Source organism: Tachyglossus aculeatus, chromosome 5 (assembly GCF_015852505.1).
Source record: "Tachyglossus aculeatus isolate mTacAcu1 chromosome 5, mTacAcu1.pri, whole genome shotgun sequence".
Taxonomy (NCBI): domain Eukaryota; kingdom Metazoa; phylum Chordata; class Mammalia; order Monotremata; family Tachyglossidae; genus Tachyglossus; species Tachyglossus aculeatus.
The window spans coordinates 73,213,931-73,239,219 of NC_052070.1; the positions used below are offsets into that span (position 1 = coordinate 73,213,931).

Consider the following 25,289-nt stretch of genomic DNA (forward strand, 5'->3'; position numbering starts at 1 on the left):
CAGGAGTGACCCGCCCTCCTGCCCATCGCCATGGTCCACTCACTTCCAAATGCTGTTTGCTGCTTTTATCACGCAGGGGCCCTTGCGTGGTCACGGGGGTGGCTGGCCACAGCAAAGGGGCTGGGCTCCAGGGTCAGGCACGCTGTTTGCAGCCCCCATGGATGCTGGGGAAGAGAATGGCTTCAGTGCTAAAGATGGTGCTTGGCACATAGTAAGTGCTTAACAAATACCATTATTGTGGTAGTTATACTGACATGTGCTAGGTGGGCGAGGAGGAGGAGGAGCAGCCTGAGAAGTGCTGCACTCTTGCCCTGCCTGCTGCCTAAGCGGAATTGAATGCAGCCAGTAAGCCATGCAGGTTTCTGTGTAATTGTGTATTTTGCTGCTGCTGTTCTGTGGTGTACATTTCTCCCTGTTCTCTAAAATAGGATTTTTAGTAGTCTCGTGGCTTCTTGTAGATTTCTAAAATGTCACTTTTTCATTTTCTTTATTTACCAGTATGAGATTCTTGGGATTTTAAGTAGTTAAGGAAGAATAAAAGCATTTGCCCCTGCAGGACCAAGTGACAGAAGTGAGGGAAGAAAGACCTTGGTGTGAGGCCCGCAGAAGACCCGAGGGCAGAGAGGACCCACTGATGATGAGAAGCATTGTGGCCTAGCGGAAAGAGCATGGGTTTGGGAGTCAGAGGACCTGGATTCTAATCCCGGCTCCTCCACTTGCCTGCTGTGTGACCTCCGGCAAGACATTTAATTACTCTGTGCCTCAGTTACTTCATCTGTAAAATGGGGATTAAGATTGGGAGCCCCATTTGGGTTGTGGACTATGGCCAACCTGGTTATCTTGAATCTACCCTAGAGCTTAGTACAGTGTCTGATACATAGTAAATGCTTAACAGATACCATTGATTTTTTTAAAAAAGGCAAGCTTGTGTGAGCACAGACAACAGGAGCATTTGTCTAGGTTCAGATTCAGTACATTCAGTACATATTCAGTAGATTTTTACTAACAGAGAATTCCTAGATTCACAACACTGGAAGACAAGACACCAGACACTCAAACACTTTCATAACATTGATACCCATTAGCTGAGGTGGATCCCTTAAATGAATATGCTGGACTGATTCTTCCATGGTTTCATTGTTCTTTGTAGAAATAATAGTAATGTTCTTTTGCCATTGATCAGTCAATGGTATCTATTGAGTGCTTACTATGTGCAGAGCACTGTACTAAGCATTTGGGGAGAGTACAATACAACAGAGTTGGGAGACACATTCCCTGCACACAGTGAGTTTTGTTGATCATTGGATTCATGAATAAGTTCTTTATTGTAGATTGCTGAATATGATGGTACTTTTATTTTGCATTAAATAGCTTGCTATGTGCTATGCACTATACTAAGCAGTGGGTAGGTACAAGCTAATCAGGTTGGACCCAGTCCATGTCCAACATGAGACTCTGTCTTAATCCCCATTTTAGAGGAGGTAACTGAATCACAGAGAAGTTAGGTGACTTACCCAAGATCACACAGAAGAAAAGTGGAGAGCTGAGTTTAGAACCCATGTCTTTCAGACTCCAAGGCTCACGTTCTATCCACTAGGCCATGCTGCTTCTCAATCAGTGGCATTTACTGAGCGCTTAATATTTGCAAAGCACTGTATTAAATGCTTGGGAGGGTACAGTACAACAGAGGTGGTAGACACAGTTCCTGTCCAGCATGTAGAAGGGGAGGCAAATATTAAAATGATTGACAGATCTGTACCTAAGTGCTGTGGGGCTGAGAATGGGAGGAAAATACAATGCTTAAAAGGTAGACATCCAACTGCACAGGCAGTGCAGAATGGGGGTTAGATAGGGGAAATGAGGGCTTAGGGAAGGCCTCTTGGGAAGAGATATGGTTTTAGTAGTGTTTTGAGGGATAGGGGGAGAGTGGTGATCTGTCCTATATGAAGGGCGAGGGAATTCTAGGCCAAAGGGAGGATGTGGGCAAGGAGTTGTCAGTGAGATAGATGAGATCAAGGTACAGTGAGTAGGGTGAAGTGAAGCATGCAGGCTAGGTTATAGTCGGAAATCAGCAAGGTAAGATAGGAAGGGGCAAACTAATTGAGTGCTTTAATGCCCATTGTAACGAGTGTCTGTTTGATACAGAAGTGGGTGGGCAACCTTTGAGATGTTTGAGGAGTGGAGTGATGTGAACTGAACTTTTTTTAGAAAAATGATCCAGGCAGCAGAGTGGGGTATGGATTGGAGTGGGGAGAGACAGGAGGCATATTCAGTTATCAAGATGGGATAGAATAAGTGCTTGGATCAACAGCAGTTTAAATGGAGAAGAAAAGTCAGATTTTAGGGAAGTTGTGAGGACAGAACTGACAGGATTTGGTGACAAATTGAATATGTGGGTTGAATGAGAAAGATGAGTTGAGGACAATGCCAAGGTTATGGGCTTGAGATACGGTGAGGGACGATAGGTGTTGTTTACAGTGATGGGAAAGACAAGACGAGGGGCTCTTTGAATCTCAGCTGGCTCACAAGAGAAGCTGAGCTCACGTTGTATCTAAACAAAGTATAAAGTGTTAGGGGAACATTCCTGCATAAACTTGCAATCTGTTCATTGCAAACAGAGGCAGCTGGGCTTAGTGGAAAGAGCACAGGCTTGGGAGTCAGAGGATGTGGGTTCTAATTCCGCCCACCACTAGCCTGCTGTGTGACCTTGGCCAAGCCACTTAACTTCTCTGAGCCTCAGTTACCTCATCTGTAAAATGGGGATTAAGACTGTGAGCCCCACATGGGACAGCCTGATTACCTTGCCTATCCCAGTGCTTGGAACAGTGCTTAGCATGTAGTAAGTGCTTAACAAATACCGTAATTCTTGGTCTTATTATGATTATTAATTGTCATCAAGTGCCTTTAAGCTTCAAGAGGTGATGAATATGAAAAGTTGAAAGGTAAAGTGTGTTTAGTAGTTTTAGATTTTTTGTCTGCTGTTACTGAGTTTTCAAAGATAGGAAGCCAGTGAGAAAAAACCTACATGTTTTGAGATTTAATCATTTGTAAAACAGGTAAATAGTTTAGTCAGGGAGTTTGAACATGTCCGAAGTGTCCAATACTTCCGGATCCTAAAACCTAATGTTTGCCATTTGGCAGAAGTAGATATTGAAGAACTTGCATTTAAAATGTCAAAAGAGTGTTTGGCATGGACCTACCTAAAATGTAAAGTAAAATTTTGAATTGCATAGCGACCTTCAAATCCAATAAAGGTCACCTTTAAGTGTTTGCTTGTTCTTAGCTATAATTTAACCCAACCAGTTGCTATTGTGTGGCCATAGCAAATTTATGAACAACTTTGAAATTTCTCAATATTTTCTGCATTGAGTTATTTATTATGTGATAGTTCAACCATTTTTATATAGTTTTGGTTAAGAAATAATTTTCTTTCCACTCATGTTTTGGATATTTAGCTGCATAGTTAAAGCTCCCCTGATCAGGCCTCTATTGAAATTTTAATTGAAAACTTGAAATAAAGGAATTGGAAAGACAATACAAGATTTAAAACTGTATTTTAAACCTTCCCCTTGTATTTTTCTAGTTACACAATCATTTCTCTTAGAAGGCTATGAATGTATTCTTGCAAACCCTCATGTTAAGAAAAATTGTCCTAATAATGACAGTAACAATGGTATTTAAGTTGTTACTATGTGCCAAGTACTGTACTAAGTACTGGGGTAGATTCAAGCTCCCTCTTAGGGTCGCACCTGGAGAGTTTCCAGTACTCTACCAGTCTTGACTACGGGAGGGAGAGTCCAACAGAGGCATATCCATTCCATTACTAGCTTGGACAGTGGCTAGCAAGTGGAAGGCAACTTGTAGCTGGACAGCAGTGACATGGGAGAGAGTCGAGGGCAGAGATTGAAGTTTTCTGTGTGGAAGGAGGCAATGGTAAACCACTTTTGTATTTTTACCAAGAAAATCATATGGATACACTACTAGAACGATTGCAGATGGAGGTGGGACGTTCTGGGAGAGATGTGTACATGGTGTCGCTATGGGTCAGAGATGATAGCAACATAAGACACAGGCTAAACAGGTCCCTCATGGGGCTCACAACCTAAGGAGAAGGGAGCACAGGTATTGAATTCCCATTTTGCAGATGAGACACCTGAGGCACAGAGAAGTTAAGTGACTTTCCCAAGGTCACACGACAAGTAAGTGGTAGAGCTGGGGCTGAAACGCAGGTCCTCTGACTCCCAGCCCCATGCTCTTTCTTCTGGGCCACACTGCTCCTCATGCTGTTGGCCGTTGTTTCAACTGGGAAAAATGTTGGTGTAAAGTGGGCCGGGGGGCCCCTATGTGGAAGAAGGATTCCAGGGCAAAGATTTTGAGAAGGCAAGGGCCCCTGTTTGTCAGGGTATGACCGCAAACCCCTACTCCTGTCCACCCTCAGGTCTGTTGCATATGCAGCTACTGTGAATCCTTTGGATCTAGACCCTTCAGCCAGTAGATCTGGCTCTCAGAGTGTAGGGCAAACTGATAAAAACATAAAGGAATTTAAATATTTAAAGAAATTAGAGCAAGTGGGGATGGCAGAACCTCCCATCTTGGGGGGAGGCTCTCATTTTCCTCTCTAGTCTTCTGTCCCCTCATCACCATTTACAGCCCACCAGAGCCTCAGTTACTGGGAAGAGCCCTGAAGCACGGGATGAAAACAACACCTGGAACTAACATGATAACCAATCCACAGCTCTTCTAATATGGTCTAGCCAAATTGCATAATGAAAACGCACATTATAGCAGAAACGACTGTTGTCAGAATTTCTTAGAGTAAAAAATTAGGAATGTTACAAGATTCATCCTTAACCCTGAGAAAGGAGGGCAACTATCCCACTGTTATTTCCAAGAGTCCTTCGGTGCCCCTGTCAGAGTCAGAATACGGAGTAGGATGGACTGTTGGTCAGACCCAACCTAGCATTGCTACTTTCTTTCTCAGTTCTCTTTCCAATTGGGAATTCATGTAAGGCCTGTAAAATCTCCCAAGTTGATATTCTCAGGATTTATTTCTTAATGGGCCTGGGGTGTGTCTGATGCCAAAACATTCATTGAGAAAATGTGTTTTCTTGGGTTATTGTGCTACTGGTCATTGTATAGAGGTTTGCAAGACCTGATCCCTCCTCAAATCCATACAAAGTCAGGCAGACTCAGACACCCAATTGCATCATCATGCCTAGTCTGTTTTAGGAAAGGTATGGGAGGCATGTTTCGCATGATTTGTGAATTCGCAGCTGCGGTGGAGATCTCTGTGGGTTCCTGGGACTAAATTTCCACAGAAACCAACAGCTCAATTTAATTTGGAGGTAGGAAGGATGATAAGGTTTCATTTCACAGCCTTATGGTCCTTAAGATAGAGGGGGTTTTTTTGGGAAACTAGGTCGCATCTAAAAGAATTCTGTTTAGCTCAAGAATATTTTATGTTAGACAATGGATTAGATTATTTCTTTCAGTTAGTTAACTTTTCAAGAAGCAGAGTGGCTTAGTGGTTAGAGCACAGGCCTGGGAGTCAGAAGGACTGGGGTTCTAATTCTGGCTCTTGCCACTTGTCTGCTGTGTGACCTTGGGCAGGCCACTTCACTTCTCTGTTCCTCAGTCACCTCATCTGTAAAATGGGGATTAAGACTGTGAGCCCTATGTGGGACAGGAACTGTGTCCAACCCAATTACCTTGTGTCTACCGCAGCGGTTAGTACAGTGCCTGGCACATAGTAAGTGCTTAACAAATACCACAAATTATTTTTGTTATTTCTTAAGAAAGGAGAAAACATAAAAGAGTGAGATTTACACTTTTTGTGTGGTATGTTCCTCAGCATCTGTCAATCATAATTCTGTATGACAGAAACATTTACAGGAGGATATACCAATATGCCATGTTTTATCCCAGTTTGAGTAAACCATTAAAACTGCTGCACTACAATGGAAGGAAAACTTGGTCATTAAAGTAAGAGTTTTCTTGGTGGGTTTACTATAATTCTGTGGCTAAGATGAATTACAGATTCATTTATTTGCATCAAATAAGAGTTATCTTTTTTTCTTGCAGTTCCTACTTCTCCACCAAAAGATGTGACTGTTGTGAGTAAAGAGGGGAAGCCTAGAACCATAATTGTGAACTGGCAACCTCCTTCAGAAGCTAATGGCAAAATCACAGGTATTATTTGTTTGTATGTGAAAATGTATGTACCCTTCAGATATTTTCTAAAGATCCATTCAGTCCTTTTCTTACCTCATCTCAAAAACCTCCAGTGGTCTTCCATGCACCGCCACATCATACGGAAACTCCTTATTGGCTTTTAGGCCCTCAACCAGCTCACTGCCTCCTACCTAACCTTGCTGATTTACTACAACCCAATCCGCAAACTCTGGTCTGATGCCAACCTACTCTCTGTACCTCATTGTGGTCTAAACAATCGCCTACCCCTTTCCCACTTCCTCCCTTAGGCCTGGAACTCCCTCCCCTTTCACATCCAACAGTCCACCACTCTCCCCACCTTCAAAACTCTCCTAAAATCACACCTCCTTCAAGAGGCCTTCCTTGATTTCCTTGACAAATCCCTCACTTCCCCCCTTTTCATCATCAATTCTGCACTTGGCTGTGTACCCCTTAAGCACTTTGATTCTCACCCTAGCCCTGCAGCACTTAGGCAAATACCCTTATCAATCAGTCTTTGGTATTTATTGAGCACTTACTCTATGCAGAGCACTGAACTAAGTGCTAGGGAGAATGTAATGCAAAGGAATAGGTAGGCACATTCCCTGCTCACAAGAAACTGAAGTCTTCTCTACCATTTCCCCTATCTGTAATTTATTTTAATGGGCATCTCCCCCTATTGACTGTAAGTTCCTTGTAGGCAGCGATTGCATCCACCAATTCTATTGTATTGTACTTCCTTAAGAATTTAGTACTGTGCTGTGAACATAGAAAATGCTCAAATACTATAGATGTAATGAGCACTCGGCACATTAATAACAGAATGAAAGTATCAAATGCATTTCCATTTAAATTTTGGTAACAACATGCATTTTTAAGAATAAAAAGGAGAGGATTTGTGCCTGATTTTTTTTAATATACTGGGAAAGAGAAAAACCCGGAAGGGGTAGCTAGCTCACATCAAGCATCAGCTTTATGTCACTGGGGCACTGAAATAATTTGGCTATCCACCATCCTGCCAAATATCGTGGTGGGTGGCTGGTAAAGATGATGAGAACATTTTATTGGTCTCCCTGTAATTCTAGGGGTTGTGGTTTGCTCGTTTCATTTACTGATCTGACCCTGACTCATAAAATGTGTGCTGTAATTCAGGGACAAAAATTGCCTCTTGTAGGATTAGGGACGGTCAAAATTTTAGTGCCTGTGATAATAATATGAAAATTTTTATGCACTTCTGGTTTACAATAAAACTCCATAAGGTATTCCTCAGGCTTGAAGTTCATTGGGTTTTATTCCTAGGTGCCATTCAACCGGCACTATTTCTACATTGTAACTGCTTCGTTAGGGGTTTTGTCATTTGTTTTCATGTACCTAATGAAGATTTCAGCTCGGATACCATTTCCTTTTAAGAAACAAGAAGTTCATTTCCTCTGAATCAGATACAGAAGACCAAATCATCTTCCCTACATCATCAAATAAATGCTGTACAGGGTATTCATTCTCTACCTTAACACCAGATCTCTTTCAGGGAAAAGACTTCATTGTGGAGGGGAGTACAACCTCCTTCTTAAAATATATGTTTTTCAGTCTTCTCTTCAGAAAAATGAATATTCAGTGGATTTCTAATTATTTCATAACTTGTCAACCAGAATTGCAAGCCAGCTATATGCCTTTTATTTTCCTTGAATGCCTTTCAATACAAGGTTATATTTTCCTGATGTACTATGCAATTCTGAGCATTTAATAAATACCATTAGATGATTAATGATCCAACTGTCGTCTCTATTTCCAATAGAGAGATTGGGAAAATGTTCCTTGGTGCTCCTTTTGGACTTAATTACTTCATTTTGGAACCTCTCCAATTCTTCAATTTAGCTTATGGGATATATATCATGTTTACTTCCTCAGCAGACAGGCCTGAAAAAGATTGGGCTTCTAGAGTCTCTGTATATTATTAAATGAAAATGTGGGAATTCCCCAGAAATCATATAAAACTCTAGGCTTTTCCCATTCAAGCATACTAAGAATCCAAGCTGTTTTCTCTAGGTTAGATGTTGAGTCGCTTTTGCCTTAATCATTCATTCAGTCGTATTTACTGAGCGCTTACTGTGTGCAGAGCACTGTACTAAGCGCTTGGGAAGTACAAGTTGGCAACATATAGAGACGGTCCCTACCCAACAGCGGGCTCACAGTCTAGAAGGGGGAGACAACAAAACAGACAACAAAACAAAACATATTAATAAAATAAATAAAATAGTAAATATGTACAAGTAAAATAAATAGAGTAATAAATCTGTACAGACATATATACAGGTGCTGTAGGGAGTGGAAGGAGGTAGGGCAGGGGGGATGGGGAGGGGGAGAGGAATGGGGGGGCTCAGTCTGGGAAGGCCTCCTGGAGGAGGTGAGCTCTCAGTAGGGCTTTGAAGGGAGGAAGAGAGCTAGCTTGGCGGATGTGCGAAGGGAGGGCATTCCAGGCCGGGGGAGGATGTGGGCAGGGGGTTGATGGCGGGATGCACATAGTAAGTGCTTAACAAATACCATTATTATTATTATTATTATTATTCTCTGTGCCTCAGTTCCCTCATTTGGAAAATGGGGATGAAGACTGGGAGCCCCACGTGGGGCAGCCTGATCACCCTGTATCCTCCCCAGCGCTTAGAACAATGCTTGTCACATATTAAACACTTAACATCTCCTCACCATTCCTTGTTCTCGCCTGTCCCGCCGTCGACTCCTGGCCCACATCATCCCCCTGGCCTGGAATGCCCTCCCTCCGCACATCCGCCAAGCTGGCTCTCTTCCTCCCTTCAAGGCCCTACTGAGAGCTCACCTCCAGGAGGCCTTCCCAGACTGAGCCCCCTCCTTCCTCTCCCCCTCTTCGCCCTCCCCATCCCCCCCGCCTTACCTCCTTCCCCTCCCCACAGCACCTGTATATATGCATATATGTTTGTACAGATTTATTACTCTATTTTATTTGTACATGTTTATTCTATTTATTTTATTTTGTTAATATGTTTTGTTTTGTTGTCTGTCTCCCCCTTCTAGACAGTGAGCCCACTGTTGGGTAGGGGCTGTCTCTATATGTTGCCAACTTGTACTTCCCAAACACTTAGTACGGTGCTCTGCACACAGTAAGTGCTCAATAAATACAATTGAATGAATGAATGAATGACAGGCGAGAACGAGGCACAGTGAGGAGGTTAGCGGCAGGGGAGCGGAGGGTGCGGGCTGGGCTGTAGAAGGAGAGAAGGGAGGTGAGATAGAAGGGGGCAAGGTGATGGGGAGCCTTGAAGCCAAGAGTGAGGAGGTTTTGCTTGATGTGTAGGTTGACTGGTAGCCACTGGAGATTTTTGAGGCGGGGAGTAACATGCCAGAGTGTTTCTGCACAAAGATGATCCGGGCAGCAACGTGAAGTATAGATTGAAGTGGGGAGAGACAGGAGGATGGGAGATCAGAGAGGAGGCTGATGCAGCAATCCAGTCAGGATAGGAATAAATAAATTACTATAAATAAATAGCCTTATTTTATTTACCAATGCCTTAGTAAGATAAACTACTATTTTTATCTTGGGTTGTCTGTTGACTTTAACTTTCTGTAAAACAAAAATCTGTATTTGCTTACATTTTTGCGCATGAATGCCAATTGTACTTGAATTCAGTGAGCCATAAGAAAATCTCTGATCAAGTCCTATGTAAAAGTTTCACATACAGTAGGAATATGTGAATCGAATGCCCTCTGGTGGAATGAGTGGATATTAGAGGGCATGCATGAAACCTAGTAGCTTTTCTTTTTCTTCTTGCTAGATTTTATTTTTAAGATCGGGTTTGGTTAGATTTTGCAAGCATTTTATTCATACTTATATATGTGGTGTTTTCGTTTTGATCCACATTCCACTTTGAGAAGGAATTTATGTCTCATCATTACAAAATTCCAGGTTTCTTAAAGCACTTATTTTTTAATAATTAATAATTGATTGAGAGGCGGTCATTACTTCACTTTTAATTACCAAAGTTCGGTTTGTACAGATACTTTGGTACTGTGGGGACTGATTTAAAGTGGAATTAGTCTTGGAACTGTCCTCCCTAAAAGCCAGAAGATATTATATCCCCCAAGCAAAGTGATTTCAAGTCATTTTTATGTTTTCTTTCTGTCCTCTGTTATTTTACAAGACTTTTTTGGCCAGAACTATATATATGTATATAGATAAAGCTACACACTATTTTGCTTTAAAGAACATTATAAGATATAGAAACAAATCAAGTTGAGCAGTTTATATTTTCAGTTGCTGGCACAGCATTTGAAACTTTGCTTAAGTAGAACTGGAGAAATGTTTTTTTTCTTCCTGAAGTTAGTGTGGTTAGCAGAGCCATGTTATTTTTGGCAGTTTAAGCAGTTTTAAAAAATCTCCTTCTGGCATTAAATGTGTCTTTTTAACATTAAACTTTGTGTCTCTACTGAACCACTGATTGCAAAGAAAAAATGTGAAAGACTCTCTTTCTCTCTCTCTAAATCTTTTCAACAGGGTACATCATTTACTACAGTACAGATGTGAATGCTGAAATTCATGACTGGGTTATTGAACCTGTAGTAGGAAACAGACTGACCCACCAAATCCAAGAGTTAACCCTTGATACTCCATACTACTTTAAAATCCAAGCCCGAAACTCTAAGGGCATGGGGCCCATGTCGGAAGCAGTCCAGTTTAGAACGCCTAAAGGTAAAATAGCTGTAAACTCTTTCGTTACTACAGGTATAAATAGTGGTTGACGATGAAGATAAGTGTATACAAGCATATCCTACATTATAATCAGAAACTGTTCTTCAAAAATATGACTATATCTTGAATGGTTGTAACGTGGTTGTAACATGTAATAGTTTTGCATGCAGCGGGTTAGCTAACGGTCCAGAATCAGCCCCAGCGTGATTGCCAAGGCCTCCAAGAAAAAGAAAATTACACTCTAAATTTCTCCCTGCCTTCCCCCTCTCCTGTTCCTGGCCTCTTTCCTGTCCTCACCCCCAGCTCTCCATTAGCTTTTTTTCCAATCAAATGTTGATCAGAGCAACATCCATGGCTGTAGGCCCCACTAGCTCGATCGTACTCCCCTCTCCTTTATCTTCCCCTTCCTGCCTTGTAGACAAGGCTCTCCCCTCCCTACAACCCAACTGTCAACATCAGGCCAGAAAGGGAAGGGTAGACTTGTAGCAACAGATGTTGGCCCATTCTTCCCTGGTCTGTTTGTCCTCATTCCCACAGCAGGGGCTGGGATGGGGAGGTAGAGCTACAGGCAGGAAGGGAAACAGTGCTAAGCATTCAGCTTGTGGCTGGAGTCGCCAAGGATAGTTTAAAAAAAGAAAAAAAGGACAGGAACTTGAGCAGGGAGACAGGGAAAGGGGAGACTGATCTGGGGATGTGGGAAAACTGCTTGGACCAGGGATGAGGCATGGGAGGAGCAGGGAAGGAATTGACTATCTGCTACATTGGACATAACATTCAGGGCTTCCATATGCTAAAGAAAATGGGTAAATGATCTAGGAGGTATCCTGTGTTGCTCTTATTATGGGTTGACTTTACCCTGAGTACACTCATATGACATAAATGTAAAACAGACTCACATACTACACGTTAAAAGCGTAAGCCATCAGCTCTTGTGCAAACTTTGATTATCCCTCTAGTCTGTAAACTCCAGGGAACAAGTATACCAACTTGTTGCATTGTAATCCCCCAAGCACTTAGTACAGTGCTCTGCACACAGTAAGTGCTCATTAAATACTATTGATTGATTATCAGAAACGATATGTTAGCCAGTTTACACTTTCTGTTCTTGATAGTTCATCTAAAGCCATAGGGAACCCATGGGTAGTAAAACTGATGCCTCAGGTTAGTTGAACCGAAGAAGAATGGACATTTGCATACCTCAAGTCTGTGTACATCAAATATATTGCTGTGGTGCCAACTACAAGATTTGCAAATAAGATCTAATTATATAGGCAGCATAGTGAACAATTGCTTGTCATTGTGATGGATGATTCAGTTGGGGAACAAAACAGTGTGGGAACCTCTTTTAAACTTGATGCTTGTTCATAAGACCGATGCAGAATGAAGAGAATTAGGGCATTTAGAGCATAGGATATTTAAGGGTGCTCAGGAAAATTTTGAAATGCGTGCTATTAACAGAGAATTGTTACTTGCCAAAATTGAACCTTTATTTTATGAAGGAAAGATTCCCCTATTAGTGTTTCAGATAAGACTTCAATGAGGTGTGTGTGTTTTAATTCTGTCTCTCTCATCTTCCAACTTGATGATCTTTTCTCTTGTTTTTCCTCCCCTGTGCTTGTCCTGATAGCTGACTCCTCTGATAAAATGCCTAATGATCAAGGTAAATGAGTAGACATCCTTTCTTTCATTTCCACTTTTCTCATGCATTCCTGTTGCTTTTACTCCACATGCAGTATCCCATATACTCAGTGACCTAAATGCAAATGAGTCCAATTCTGTGGGCTTTTTCGTAGCAAGGAAGCTGGAGGTTCTATTTGTGGTTCAGGTGTGAAAATTATAAACTGATTTCTATAGTTGGAAAGTGCATGGAGAAACAGATTGTGCCAAATGTGAGTCATTCTGCTCTAATGGGTTTGAATTGTGTGGTCATCAAGCCATCCTTTGCTCAGAAAAGTCTACATCTATTAGGCAGAAAATCAAAACCACACATTTGATTAACACAAGGGCTACAGTGTGAGCTTAATTGGCGGCTGCTGCTCAGAGCACTGTAAATCTTGTTTGTGTCCCCTCATGAGAGATTCAGCAAATGGAGAGATACTCCCAGTTTCTCTGTAACCCAGGTTCTCAATAGGTGTTTTGATTAGAATGCCATTAAGGAATTGGGGAACCTTCTTCCAGTGACTCAAGCCTGTTTAAACCTGACGTACCTTATCAGCTGGGTGAAATAACCTGCAAATTTCAACTCACTATTGTTTCCTGTATCGAGAGGTTGTGCAAGAATGCACCTCTTGTGTTAGAGCCGGATGATTAAAAAAATGTATTTAATACCTTGTTTTTCTCCTCCCCCCAAAAAACTAAAAATAGAGGCACTAAAATCTGCCCCTACAAAACAGAGTTTTAGCTTGCTGTTTAAAAATTAGATTTCTACTGACATATAATAATAATAATAATAATGGTATTTGTTAAGCACTTACTATGTGTCAAGCACTGTTCTAAGCGCTGGAGTAGATAAAAGCTACTCTGGTTGGACACCATCCCTTCCCACATGGAGCTCAGAGTCTTCATCCCCATTTTACAGATGAGGTACCTGGGGCACAGAGAAGTAAAGTGACTTGCCCAAGGTCACACAGCAGACAAGTGATGCAGCCGGCATATGAATCCAGGTCTTTCTGACTCCCGGCCCATGCTTTATCCATGAGGCTTTGCTGCTTCATATGTTGTATTCATGCTACATATGTTGTATTCTAAATTTAACTTTTTATTTGAAATACGAAGAAGAGTGCTTAGGTAATAGCACATAATTGCCCCCATCGCCCCCATTTACCACCCTGATTTTGAGCCAATAGAAGACTGTTTTTGTACCACGTTGCAGATAGTGGTGGCAATGCATGTCAGGGTAGGAGGAGAAGGGCCAGAATACAGAAATGCCAGAGAACTGCTTTATTCGGGGGAGTTGCTGAGGAAGAAGAGAAGGGGAGGCAGGGAGGAGATGAGCAGTGAGGGTTAATTGATTGAGTGCCTATTATATAGCTCTTAGGAGAGTGCAACAGAAGCCTTGAGTGCCCTCTTATTCTTCTCTCATTTCTCCCCTCCTTTTTCATCTCCTGCTCCCCTTTTTTCCAGACTTAACTTTTAGGGTGCCCCCCACCTCCCAATAAACCTTTTTTTTGTGTGTAGGGAAAAAGCAAGGCAATTTATTCAAGTCAGTGTGGAAATATTGTGTTATTTCCTCAATATATGAGAGGCATCTCTGTCAACTGAAAAGAGCACAAGCCTGGGCATAGGAGGACCTGAGTTCCAATCCTAGCTATGCCTCTTGCCTCCTGTGTGACCTTGGGCAAGTCACTTAACTTCTTCATGCCTCAGTTTTCTCATTTGTAAAATGGGAATTAAATCTACTCCTTCCTACTCAGACTGTGAACCCCATATGGGACAGGGACTTTGTTCTGCCTGATATATCTGTCCCAGTGTTTAGTTCAGTGCTTGGCACATAGTATGCACATAACAGATAGTAATAACAACATTTAATAACTAGTTAAAGGTAGCTTAAAATCTCCTAAATTAAGTTTTGAAAAAAACATAAGAATGGTACATTGAATAATGGTATTGCCTACAGTAATTCATTTTCCCACCCCAGAGCTAGGATGGGGGATTCAGAGGGGCAATATCCTACTGTGATTACTGTTCCTAGATACAGACAGTTCTCTCATAAAGGGTAATAATAATAAAAATTGTGGTGTTTAAGTGATTACTATGTTCCAGGCACTTTACTAAGCACTGGGTTGGATACAGGCTAATTGGGTTGGACACAATCTCTGTCCCACAGTCTCAGTCCCCAATTTACAGATGAGGTAACTGAGGCACAGAGAAGTGAAGTGACTTATCCAAAGTCACACAGCAGACAGTGGTGGAGATGGGATTAGAACCCATGACCATCTGACTCCCAGGCCTGTGCTCTATCCACTATGCCATGCTACTTCTGAATGGTAGGGAGAGGGAGGAATGATGAAAAAGAATCCCAAATAATCTAAAATAAATTTCTTCCAGTGAATAACAGCAGCCGCTCTTGGGGACAAATGAAAAAATATATGATCCTGACAATTGTAATTATCGTCTCTAGACTGTAAGCTTGTCTTTAAGCTGTAAACTTGTTATGGGCAGGGAATGTGTTTGCTAATTTTGTTGAATTGTACTGTCCTGTGCACTTAGCGTAGTACTCTGCACAGAAGCACTCAATAAATACCATTGATTTATGGTATACCAATTATATTGTTATCATGATTGGTGAACATTTTGAAACAGAAGTGTATCAGTAACCAAAAAGCCTTCAGCATAAAAAGTCAGGTATCCATCACATGTCCCCTTCAACAGGGTCATGTGTACAGCGCAACCCCCAGTTTTGATGTGTCAGGTTATTCTCAGCACTAGTTCATTGAGTAATGTCTTCGTTCAGTGTAATAGGCTTATAATTTGGGGAACAGAAGTAAATTGTTTAGTATTTGACTACAGAAAAACAAGATTTAGAGATTTGAATGTATTTGAAGCTTCTATAGTTTAATATTTCTTTCACTGTTTTTCCAGTTTGTATGTAAAGAGGCTCACATTATGGTATATATGTGATGGAGATTAAGTTCTCTCATTGTCTCACCAAAGCAATAAATTCCATACATTCCTTTCATAAATTCCAAGCTGCTGCCACAGGACCTGAGCAGTATTGAGCCACTGCAATATATATGGTTATTGAAATATTGTTATGGGCTTTTTATGGACATATGACCAATTGTAGCTCCATTTTATGGACTGTCCATGAATTTATGGGCAATTGATATCCCTGGTGCCACTGCTCCAGCCCTATCGATGACAGCAGACAGTCTAGAGGGGGAGACAGAAATGAAGTAGAGTGCACTTACTGAGTGCTTGTGTGTGTATAACAGGAGTAAGACAAATCACTGCTGCCTCCCAAGTGACTTAAGTAGAAGCGGGCGGGCAGACAAAGAGTATTTACCAATTACAAAGCAGGAGGAGGGAAAAGATATCCGGACACAGCAGAAATGTATTGCATTGAAATAGTTAACGTACACGTGCACTAGTGCACGTGAGTGCGAAGAATAGGAATATGAGTTGTGGATAGCATTGGATTGACACAAATGAGGCATTATGAATTAATCAGGGAAAGCTTCCCTGAGTGGATGGGATTTTAGGTTGGCTTTGAAGTGGAGAGATCTGTAGTCTGTTTGACTATAAGGTGGGTAGGAAGGTTCAGAACCTTGAAACCAGTGGTCAGGAATTGAAGGAAGAGGGGTAGCCAATTTTGAGGATGATCCGGGCCACAGCTTGTAGCAGAGATATCGGATTCAAGGAAACCTTAGAGGAGACTGATACTTAAGCTTAACAGTGATGTAACAAGAGCTTGGACCAGGAGGGTAGCAAGAGAAGAAGAGGTGAATCTGGGAAATGTTGTGGAGAACAAACCAGCAGGACTTAAATGATTTTCGAAGCTGAAGGACAGTGGGGAGTCAAGGAATGCACCATAGGTGGCAGATGACAGGAAGATGGTGGTATTAAACAGCAGTGGGAAAGTTAGGACGAATGTAATTCCCAAGCAAGAGATTGCTGCTTTAATTCCTATTGAAAGGCTTTCATTCATTTTGGACAGTGGGGCTGAAGTGTTTTTAGAATCCCCATCCAGCTCTCATTTGTATGTTACTTTTGGTGTACCTTCTTCCTTGGCTAGGTCTTCTATTTGAATCATCTATGGATTCTTGGAACTTTTCTTCTGATCAGTCTGTGAAAATGAAGACACTTGTTATAACATCCAGTATTATTGAAAAGTGTATTCTACAGTAGATATGCCTATATAACGAGGCTATCCCCAACAAATCTGACTTCTTTAGACAGTTTTTTATAGTTTTCAAAGCTGTCAATGATTTTGCAAATACTATGTGCAAGAGGTTGTATAAAAAAGGATTTATAGTTATCAACCTATCAATAGTATTTGAGCGCTTACTGTATGTAGAATACTGTACTAAGTGCTTAAGAGTACAATGCAATAGAGTTGGTAGGCATAATCCCTGCCCACAAGGAGCTGACAGTTGAGAGGAGAGACATTAAGGTAATTTAGAGATAGAGGAAGTAATGAGTTGTATAAACCTTATAGGTAAGTTCATTTTTGCTTTAGTATTTCCTGGGGCTTTTTTCGTTATGCCAGCACTGAATTTGTTTTGGAGTTGGATCTCCCAAGCACTTAGTACAGTGACCTTCACAGAGTAAGTGCTCAGCAAATACTATTGGTTGATTAATTAGAAGCCACCAAGTAATTCTTTGTTTTCCGGGACAGATAGGTATGGTTAATCCTATCTGTCCTGTTAATCACAAAGAATTCAGTTTGCTGAGACAAGGCCTTGAAGTGGCATAAATTAAAATTCATCCTTTGGAAAAGCCTCAGGGATAAATGTTAGACTCATTTAATTGATGAGACTGTCTTGCTAAAATAACCTAAATGAAAAGTAAAGGGCAAAGCCCTCCGCCAATCTGGACATTCAAAGGAAATAAAAGAAATGTGAAGCCTGACCAGAACTCAAGTGGGATCTCTGCTTCCTGAGTCCTTTTAAGAGGTGTGAACCACTCTGTGAACCTGTCTGAGAGTACTTTCAAACAGTAATTGTCGCAAACAGGATTTTGTGCTGAAGGATTTGGTCAGAAAGGAGTACAAGTGAAAACTCAAATTTGCACCACAGAGTTACATATTTCTTTGGCCTGTTTCCCACAAGTACTGGTTACAGTAAAGAGACAGTTCACGAGGAAGGCTTGGTGGCCGTGGTGGCAGGGGCAGGAAACCCAGGAGATCCTACCCTCAGCAAAGTCACAGCCAAAAGAGACTTGGGTGAGGCTTGGTTCCTCCCAGAACCTACCCCTTCTCTATTGTGAAATGTAGTGTCAGCCCCTTTGTATACTGAGAAGTGGAGCTTCCCCTTTCCTTCCCTACAACTCCCTTGTCATCCTTTTAATGGACCACTGATTGGATATTTTGAAATCATGCACCTCTCACCAAAGACTGATTGCTATAAGTGCACTCGAGGCAGTCTAACAATAAATGTTAGCATAAACTCTTGTTCCTTCATTATGTGAATTGGTTTTTGATTTTATATTGATTTAGTACCTTTACTCACAGAGGCTTTGAGACTGACTTCACCTGTCTTCTTGCTCGTTCCTAAATTAGACTTGATATATACTGGAAAACATAGAGTAAAGGAATCAGAGCTGGGTCGAAATCAGAACTCTGCTGAGTTAGATAAATCATGGTAGTTAAAGTCTCCTGGAAATGGACACACATCTTCAAAGTATACATCATAATAATAATAATGATGGTATTTGTTAAGCGCTTACTATGTGCAAAGCACTGTTCTAAGCATCTAGGTGGCATCTGCTTTCATTATTTACTTTAGTTAGCAGTGTTCTGAACATATTTTATAATTGCCAAACCAAAAATTTTAGGCCAATCTAAGTATTTTTCAAAAAGGAATTTTAATATGTACCTTAGAATTGCAGTCAAATAAATTGAATTCTTGTAGCTGAGGCCATTTCACTCCTTCCTAATCCTGCCCCTCCCCTTTCCTCACTGACAAGTGCTAGAAGAGTGAAGTCAAGGACAGAAAGTGCCAGAAAGAGAGCAAAAATGAGGTCTCTATCTCTTTTGCCTTTTCCCTAATTGTTTATGTGATTGTGCCTTTCTCTAACCTCGTTTAAGTCCTGGATTGAATTTCAGAGCAATTTTAGGGCCTGGGAAGTAGGATGCTGACAATGCAATAATCTTTCCAGAAAATCTGAATTGAATTGCCAAACACTGCCTTATTGCCCAGAGAAATCTGCCCATTGCCTCCTTATGTAGAGAAATATGAAGCTATGTGGAGGGTGCAGAATTACCTTTTTTCAATTACTTTGGATGTGCCTGATTTTCCTTGGAAAAAGCCATTTTTAAAATGGCTTAGAATGGGAATCATTTAAATATGACTGTTAATAATTGATGGGTTTATGTGTTTTTACCTTCAGCTTCAGGATCTCCAGGAAAAGGAAATCGGCCACCTGATACAGACTACAAAGCACCAATGGGCGGTAATGTCTTCCCCAAATTGTTTCCACTTACAGCTAGGGAGACCATGAAACTTGCCTTCACTTTGGGTTTGGGTGATTTGCTATTTTCTGTACACAGTCCATTTTCCTTCCTTAGTGAGTCTGTGCTTTCAAGTGCCCTCACTTTGAGCTAGGCCAAAAAAGTTTAATTGTTATAATCCATTCATGTGCATTTAGAAGAAGCTTTTTTCCTCAAATGTCAAGCATCACACCAAGCATCACACCACATGAAATTGCTTGTCAAATCATCTTTGCTATTGAGGTTTCAATTCACTGTCTCTAGAAGAGATGCAGTTCAAAATAGTATTGCTCTTAAAAATGAGATAACTCTGCCGCTTTTGGTTTAAGCCCATGGTGAAATCCATGAGGAAGGCTCTTCCAAGGCACTGGCCTGCTTCTTTTTATCTTGACTTGCAATTTCCACCCCTATTATTTAGAAATGGCCCCCTGAGGCAGGAGTGAGAGGATCTAGTCACTTCGGAGGACATGGGTTCCTATACCGACTCTGCCACTTGCCTGCTGTGTGACCTTGGGCAAGCCACTTAACTTCTCTGTACTTCAGTTTCCTCATCTGTAAAATGGGGATTAAGACTGTGAGCCCCACGTGGGACAACCTGATTACCTTGTGTCTACCCCAGCGCTTAGAACAGTGCTTAGCACATAGTAAGCGCTTAACAAATACCATAATTATTATTCAAAAATGTTCTAACCTTCCAGCTAAAAGCCCTGTAATAGTAATTGTGATACTTGTAAACTCACTGTGGGCAGTAAGCATGTCTACTAGCTCTGTTATATTGTACTCTCCAAAGCACCTAGTACAGTGCTCTGCACGCAGTAAGCACTGAGTAAATACCAGTGATTGATTGATTAAATGCCTGGGATAAATGCAAGATAATCAGGTCACATTTAGTCCTTATGTCAGATGGGGCACACAGTCCAAGAGAAAAGGGAGAAGAGGTATTTAATTCCCATGTTACAGATGAAGAAACTGAGGCAGAGAGAAGAGTGACGTGTCTTGCCCAAGTTCATATTTATTGAGCATTTACAGTATGCAGAGCACTGTACTAAATGCTTGGGAGAGTAAGGTATAACAATATAACAGATGCATTCCCTGCCCACAGTGAAGTGGTAGGTAGATTGAGATTAGAACCCAGGTCCTCTGACTCCTAGCCCTGTAATCTTTCCACTAGGCCTGCTGCTTCTCATGAAAAATATTCTAGCTGGTTTTGCTTTTAAAAATCTAAAGTGTACCAGAGCCTACATCTTAAATAAAAATTAAAGGACGAGTGCTCTGTGTGCACATATGGAATAAGAAAGGATTAGTGCAAAATTAGTGCAAGATTAGTGAAAAATAACTTTTTTTCAACCATATCGTGTTGTGATTGAGTTTATCTGTGTAAAATTGTCTTTCTGTGACTTTGTCATGGACTTTCAACTGAGTTGCCGTTTAATGTTATACCAAGCAAACTTAAACTAATACTGGTTTGGGAATCCAGACCAGTGGCCAGTGCTTCTGACTATATTTTGACTTTTTCCCAAACCCTAATTAAAATTTGGAAAATGCAGATTCATAAATGTTTGTTGTTCTAAAGAGTCATATGTGCTAAACCAGGCCAAATAAAATAGCTATCAAATATTGCTTTGTAGGCTACATATTGACACTTTCTAAATCAAGCTCTCTCCCAGTTTGCTCATTTGTAATGTAATGCATTTAGAAGTGTACAATCTAAACTCCTCAATTTGAGCCAGTTAACATCTGGTGTGTGGAATTTTGATTGTCAATTAAATTTAAATAAGATATGTTTGGGTTCGATATGCATTTTGGAAAAAATGGATATGTAATTTCCAACAAACTAAATAGAACGGAAATTTATAGTTTGACAACGTTCTTTTTGACTTTTAAAATATCTTTCAAATGGTATTCAGAGGTTCAGATGAATAAGAATTTTGAGTACCGTGGGAATGTCAGATTTAGCAGACTGGGGACAGGCTGATTTCATTTGCATTTTAATAGATCATTTGGAGTAGTTATGTTGAGCACGTGCCAAGATACTCTGGTGATACAATTGTGGAACTGCATAGATGTAATTAATATTCCAAGTCCTAAGATATAAGTAACATAAAACAATAATGGGTGTACTATTCTTACAATTTCTACTTTTCTGTTTAAATCCCTGATAGAACTTCAGCTTCCTGTTCCTTAGTTTCTGTTAGGGTCATGCATATTTATAAAGGTGCTGGGTTTGGAAATGATTCTGTTCCCATGGCATGACTCTAAATTATTCTGATATACGAGCTGCTAAAACTTTTTTCATTATAAAAGTGAAGGAGGAATGGGCTGTTTATTCAGTGGGAAATATAATTTTTGTCTCAAACCACAGAATTTGAACAATAGTAGGTTGGTTGCCATGCTGAAGCAATGTGATTGTATCGCTTCCATTGTGCAGCCCCAGAAGGGAAGAGGTTAGAAATGAACTCCACTCCCAAATATTGAAGAGGATGTGATGGGTAAAATCATGTGATTTAGTGGTGGAGTGGGACTCCCCAGTAGGCTTCATGTGGACCTTGATTATTGGCTGCAGTGAGGGGTAATCTCCCTGACTCAAAACCCCACCGGTGAATCTGTGGGAAATGAGAGATGGGGGTGCATTGAATCAGGGGACCTACTCCCTTGTTTCTGAGGGTAGGAGAGGAGAATATGCATGCAGAACACTTTTTCTGATTTTAGTAGGCCCCCAGAAGTACTGGCTAACATATGATCTTGGACACAACCAATCTGTGACCTTGAGAAAGCTACCTAACTCTCTTTGGCAACATTTTCCAGAGGTTGGGGGTTGGGGGGAGAGATATGGGAAGAATATTACCTAATGCAGTTCTTGGAGGTGTGAATTTTGGAAGGTGTGTTGGGATTTGAATTGAAAGGCCCAGTGAAAAAAAACAAAAAAACAAGCATTGGTAATTAATTCCCATCTCTAAATTGACACAATGTTACATTGGGTCTTATTTGGATAATAGTAATCTGCTGGGATATTTTTTCATCAAAAGGAGCATTCTTCATTATTTCTGAATTTATAAGCAATTTTTGTTAAGGTTTTGGAAAAGTTGTACCATTCTTTGGCTTGTGATGCATATTCTGGATCCCTTACTGCATGAACAAATGTGCTGTTTTCTTTCAACAGGTAATAATAGCCCCCATGGGAGTCCCACCTCACCTCTAGATAGCAATATGCTTCTAGTCATTATAGTTTCTGTTGGCGTCATCACTATTGTGGTGGTCGTGATTGTGGCTGTCTTCTGTACTCGTCGTACCACCTCTCACCAAAAAAAGTAAGACTCTCTAGCTGCAGAATTTGGTTTCTTAACTTTATAATTTGCCCATTGGATTCTACTTCAGTAGATGTGTATATTTGGTGAAGTCAAAGGATTATGGAATTATAATAGTCGTGGCATTTGTTAAGTGTTTGCTATGTGCCAAGCACTGTACTAAGCACTGGAGTAGATAAAAAATAATCAAGTTATTATTAATAATCAATAGAGAATCAATAGAGATTCTCTATTGGGAGAATCAAACCAATAATCAGTAGATAAGCAACATGGCTCCGTGGAAAGAGCATGGGCTTTGGAGTCCAAGGTCATGGGTTCGAATCCTGGCTCCGCCGCATGTCTGCTGTGTGACCTTGGGCAAGTCACTTAACTTCTCTGAGCCTCAGTTACCTCATCTGTAAAACGGGGATTAAGACTGTGAGCCCGCACCTAGGACAACCTGATCACCTTGTATCCCTCCCAGCGCTTTAGAACAGTGCTTAGCACATAGCGCTTAACAAATGCCATTATTATCATTATTATTAAGTTCCACATGGGGCTCACAGTCAAAGCAGGGGGGAGAACGTTTTGCAGGTGAGGAAACTGAGGCACCAAGAAATTAAGTTACTTGCCCGAGGTCACACAGCAGACAAGTGGAGGAGCTCAGAGTAGAGCCCAGGTTCTCTGATTGCCAGGCCCTTGCTCCTTCCCCAAGGCCATATGGCTTCAGCTGTTCAGCACCTACTCTGTGCAGGCTACTGACTGGGTTCCCAGCTGGAGCACGTGCTGGAGGAGAGTCAGGGTGGGTTCAAATCCAACGATAGTTTGGAAACTGTCTCAGGCATTAGAAGATAAAACAGAACCCCATCCGTCTCATCCCCAACTAATGGTTTCACCCAGCAAGAAATTTGCCTTATTCAGGACTGTTTCACACTTGCACAAATATATTTTTGTCCATGAACACTGCCGCAGTAAATTTGTAATAAAAAATTTCAGTATTAAAAAAAAAACCTATTCTTTTCTGGAAGACTTAGACCTGCTTTGAAGAAGTGAGTGTTTAACTTGTACTTCCCAAGCGCTTAGTACAGTGCTGTGCACACAGTAAGCGCTCAATAAATACGATTGATTCATTCATTCATTTAAAGGGGTTTCGTTTCAGTGAACTTCTGCTGTAGTAGATGGGACCTTGGGCAAGCCACTTAAATTCTCTGTGCCTGTTACATCATCTGTAAAATGGGGATTAAGACTGTGAGCTCCATGTGAGACAAACAAATTACCTTGTATCTACCCCAACACTTAGAACAGTGCTTGGCACATAGTAAGCTCTTAATAAATACCATAATGATAAATATTACAATACTGTAACTTCAGTTTTAAGGTGCTTATTACACAAACAGAAACAAGTTAAAATATTGTGAATACATTGACACATATATCAAAATGCCACCAATAACTGAATAAGGATGGGAATCTGGATGAGTGTGACCTGCGAAGATACGTGAAGTCAATATTTACTTATACAATATTCATTAGTGACATTCTGAAGAGATGCTACCTCCAAATGCTTTTCTGAAGTGTTCTTTGATATTATCTCCTAGTCAAGTTCTGAAATGGAGATAATGAGTTGGGTATTTGAACCTTCATCAGAGTTTTGCTCTGGTTAATTTGTTAGAGACTCTACCTTAGCACTTTTAGGGAAATCATGCGATATTTGTAAACTAGAAGGTTATGGGTTACAAGGTCATCATTCTTTATTATTTTAAGAAAAAAATCAATTTATTTACTCGATTTAACTATTTTTGCACTCCTGCTGATTGCTGAGGCGATGTGTATAAGATGGATAAATAAAATTTATTTAGAGAAATATTCATATTTTGGCTCATGTTGTATTTAAGTTCTGAGCAATCCCTGCCAGTTATCATTTCCTATTTATAAAGTTAAAAATATTCAACTCGATGAGCATCCTGAAAATAAATGTAAAAGTAAATCTGCAAAATAACCTGCATCCATTGCCCAAGAATTAAAAGAAATGAGGCAGAGAGGTGCTAAGGTTGTTAATGAATTCAGCTTGCAGCTTTTTTTCATTGCTTTTCCTAGAATTGGAGTACCTCATGTATTTTTAGGGTATTTGCCTGGTGACGTGTAGGGCTGCTGGCATGTTTCCAAAGTGGAAAAGAGCAGTGCTTGTAGCTGACAGCTTAACTACACCACCACCTCCACTCCACCCTCAGTGCCACTCTGTATTGCCAACATTCAGAATTTTGTCAGTTTGTTATCTGCCTAAATCTGGGCAATGTAGACTAAATTCTGTGTGGGTAGTAATCCAACACTCTGTCTCTTTCATTATCCTCTTACTGGCTTTTTGTGGGCAGGGAACAGTGTCTGCTAATTCTGTTCTGTTGTAATAATAATAATAATGGCATTTATTAAGTGCTTACTATGTGCAAAGCACTGTTCTAAGCACTGGGGAGGTTAGAAGATGATCAGATTGTTGGCTCACAGTCTTAATCCCCATTTTACAGATGAGGTAACTGAGGCACAGAGAAGTTAAGTGACTTGTCCAAAGTCACACAGCTGACAATTGGCAGAGCTGGGATTTGAACCCATGACCTTTGACTCCAAAGCCCGTGCTCTTTCCACTGAGCCACACTGCTTCTCTTGTACAGTGCCCTGCAAATAGTTAGTGTTCAGTAAATACCACTGATTGATTGATTGATTTTTTTTTCCTTTGCCTCTGCTTTTCAATATGCCACTTTGAAGTACATCTTAATTTTTCAACTTTAATTTCTATATATTTACAACTATCAATCAATCAGTGGTATATATTGAGCGCTTACTGTATGCAGAGCACCTGTACTAAGCACTTGGGGGAGAATACAGTACAATAAACATGGTAGAAATGTTCCCTACCCACAAAGAGCTTACAGTCTAGACAAAGTTTAAAATA

At 40.8% G+C, this 25,289-nt stretch overlaps 1 protein-coding gene and 1 non-coding gene across 7 annotated transcripts in view; both read left to right on the plus strand.

Moving 5' to 3' along the window:
* NEO1 (neogenin 1) overlaps positions 1-25,289 on the plus strand; it is a 166,437-nt gene that overhangs the window by 127,697 nt on the left and 13,451 nt on the right. For 4 of the 6 annotated variants that reach the window (XM_038746154.1, XM_038746158.1, XM_038746156.1 and 1 more), the window contains exons 18-22: positions 6,082-6,189; positions 10,715-10,909; positions 12,537-12,569; positions 18,959-19,021; positions 22,219-22,366. In XM_038746154.1, coding sequence (XP_038602082.1) covers positions 6,082-6,189; positions 10,715-10,909; positions 12,537-12,569; positions 18,959-19,021; positions 22,219-22,366 — 547 coding nt within the window. Of the gene's footprint in view, positions 1-6,081; positions 6,190-10,714; positions 10,910-12,536; positions 12,570-18,958; positions 19,022-22,218; positions 22,367-23,389; positions 23,392-25,289 lie in introns of all 6 variants that reach the window. The other 2 variants (XM_038746160.1, XM_038746155.1) reach the window with 2 other exon arrangements.
* LOC119929294 lies at positions 3,732-3,869 on the plus strand. Its single transcript, XR_005451426.1, has one exon. It is a non-coding gene; the product is annotated as a small nucleolar RNA SNORA7 (small nucleolar RNA).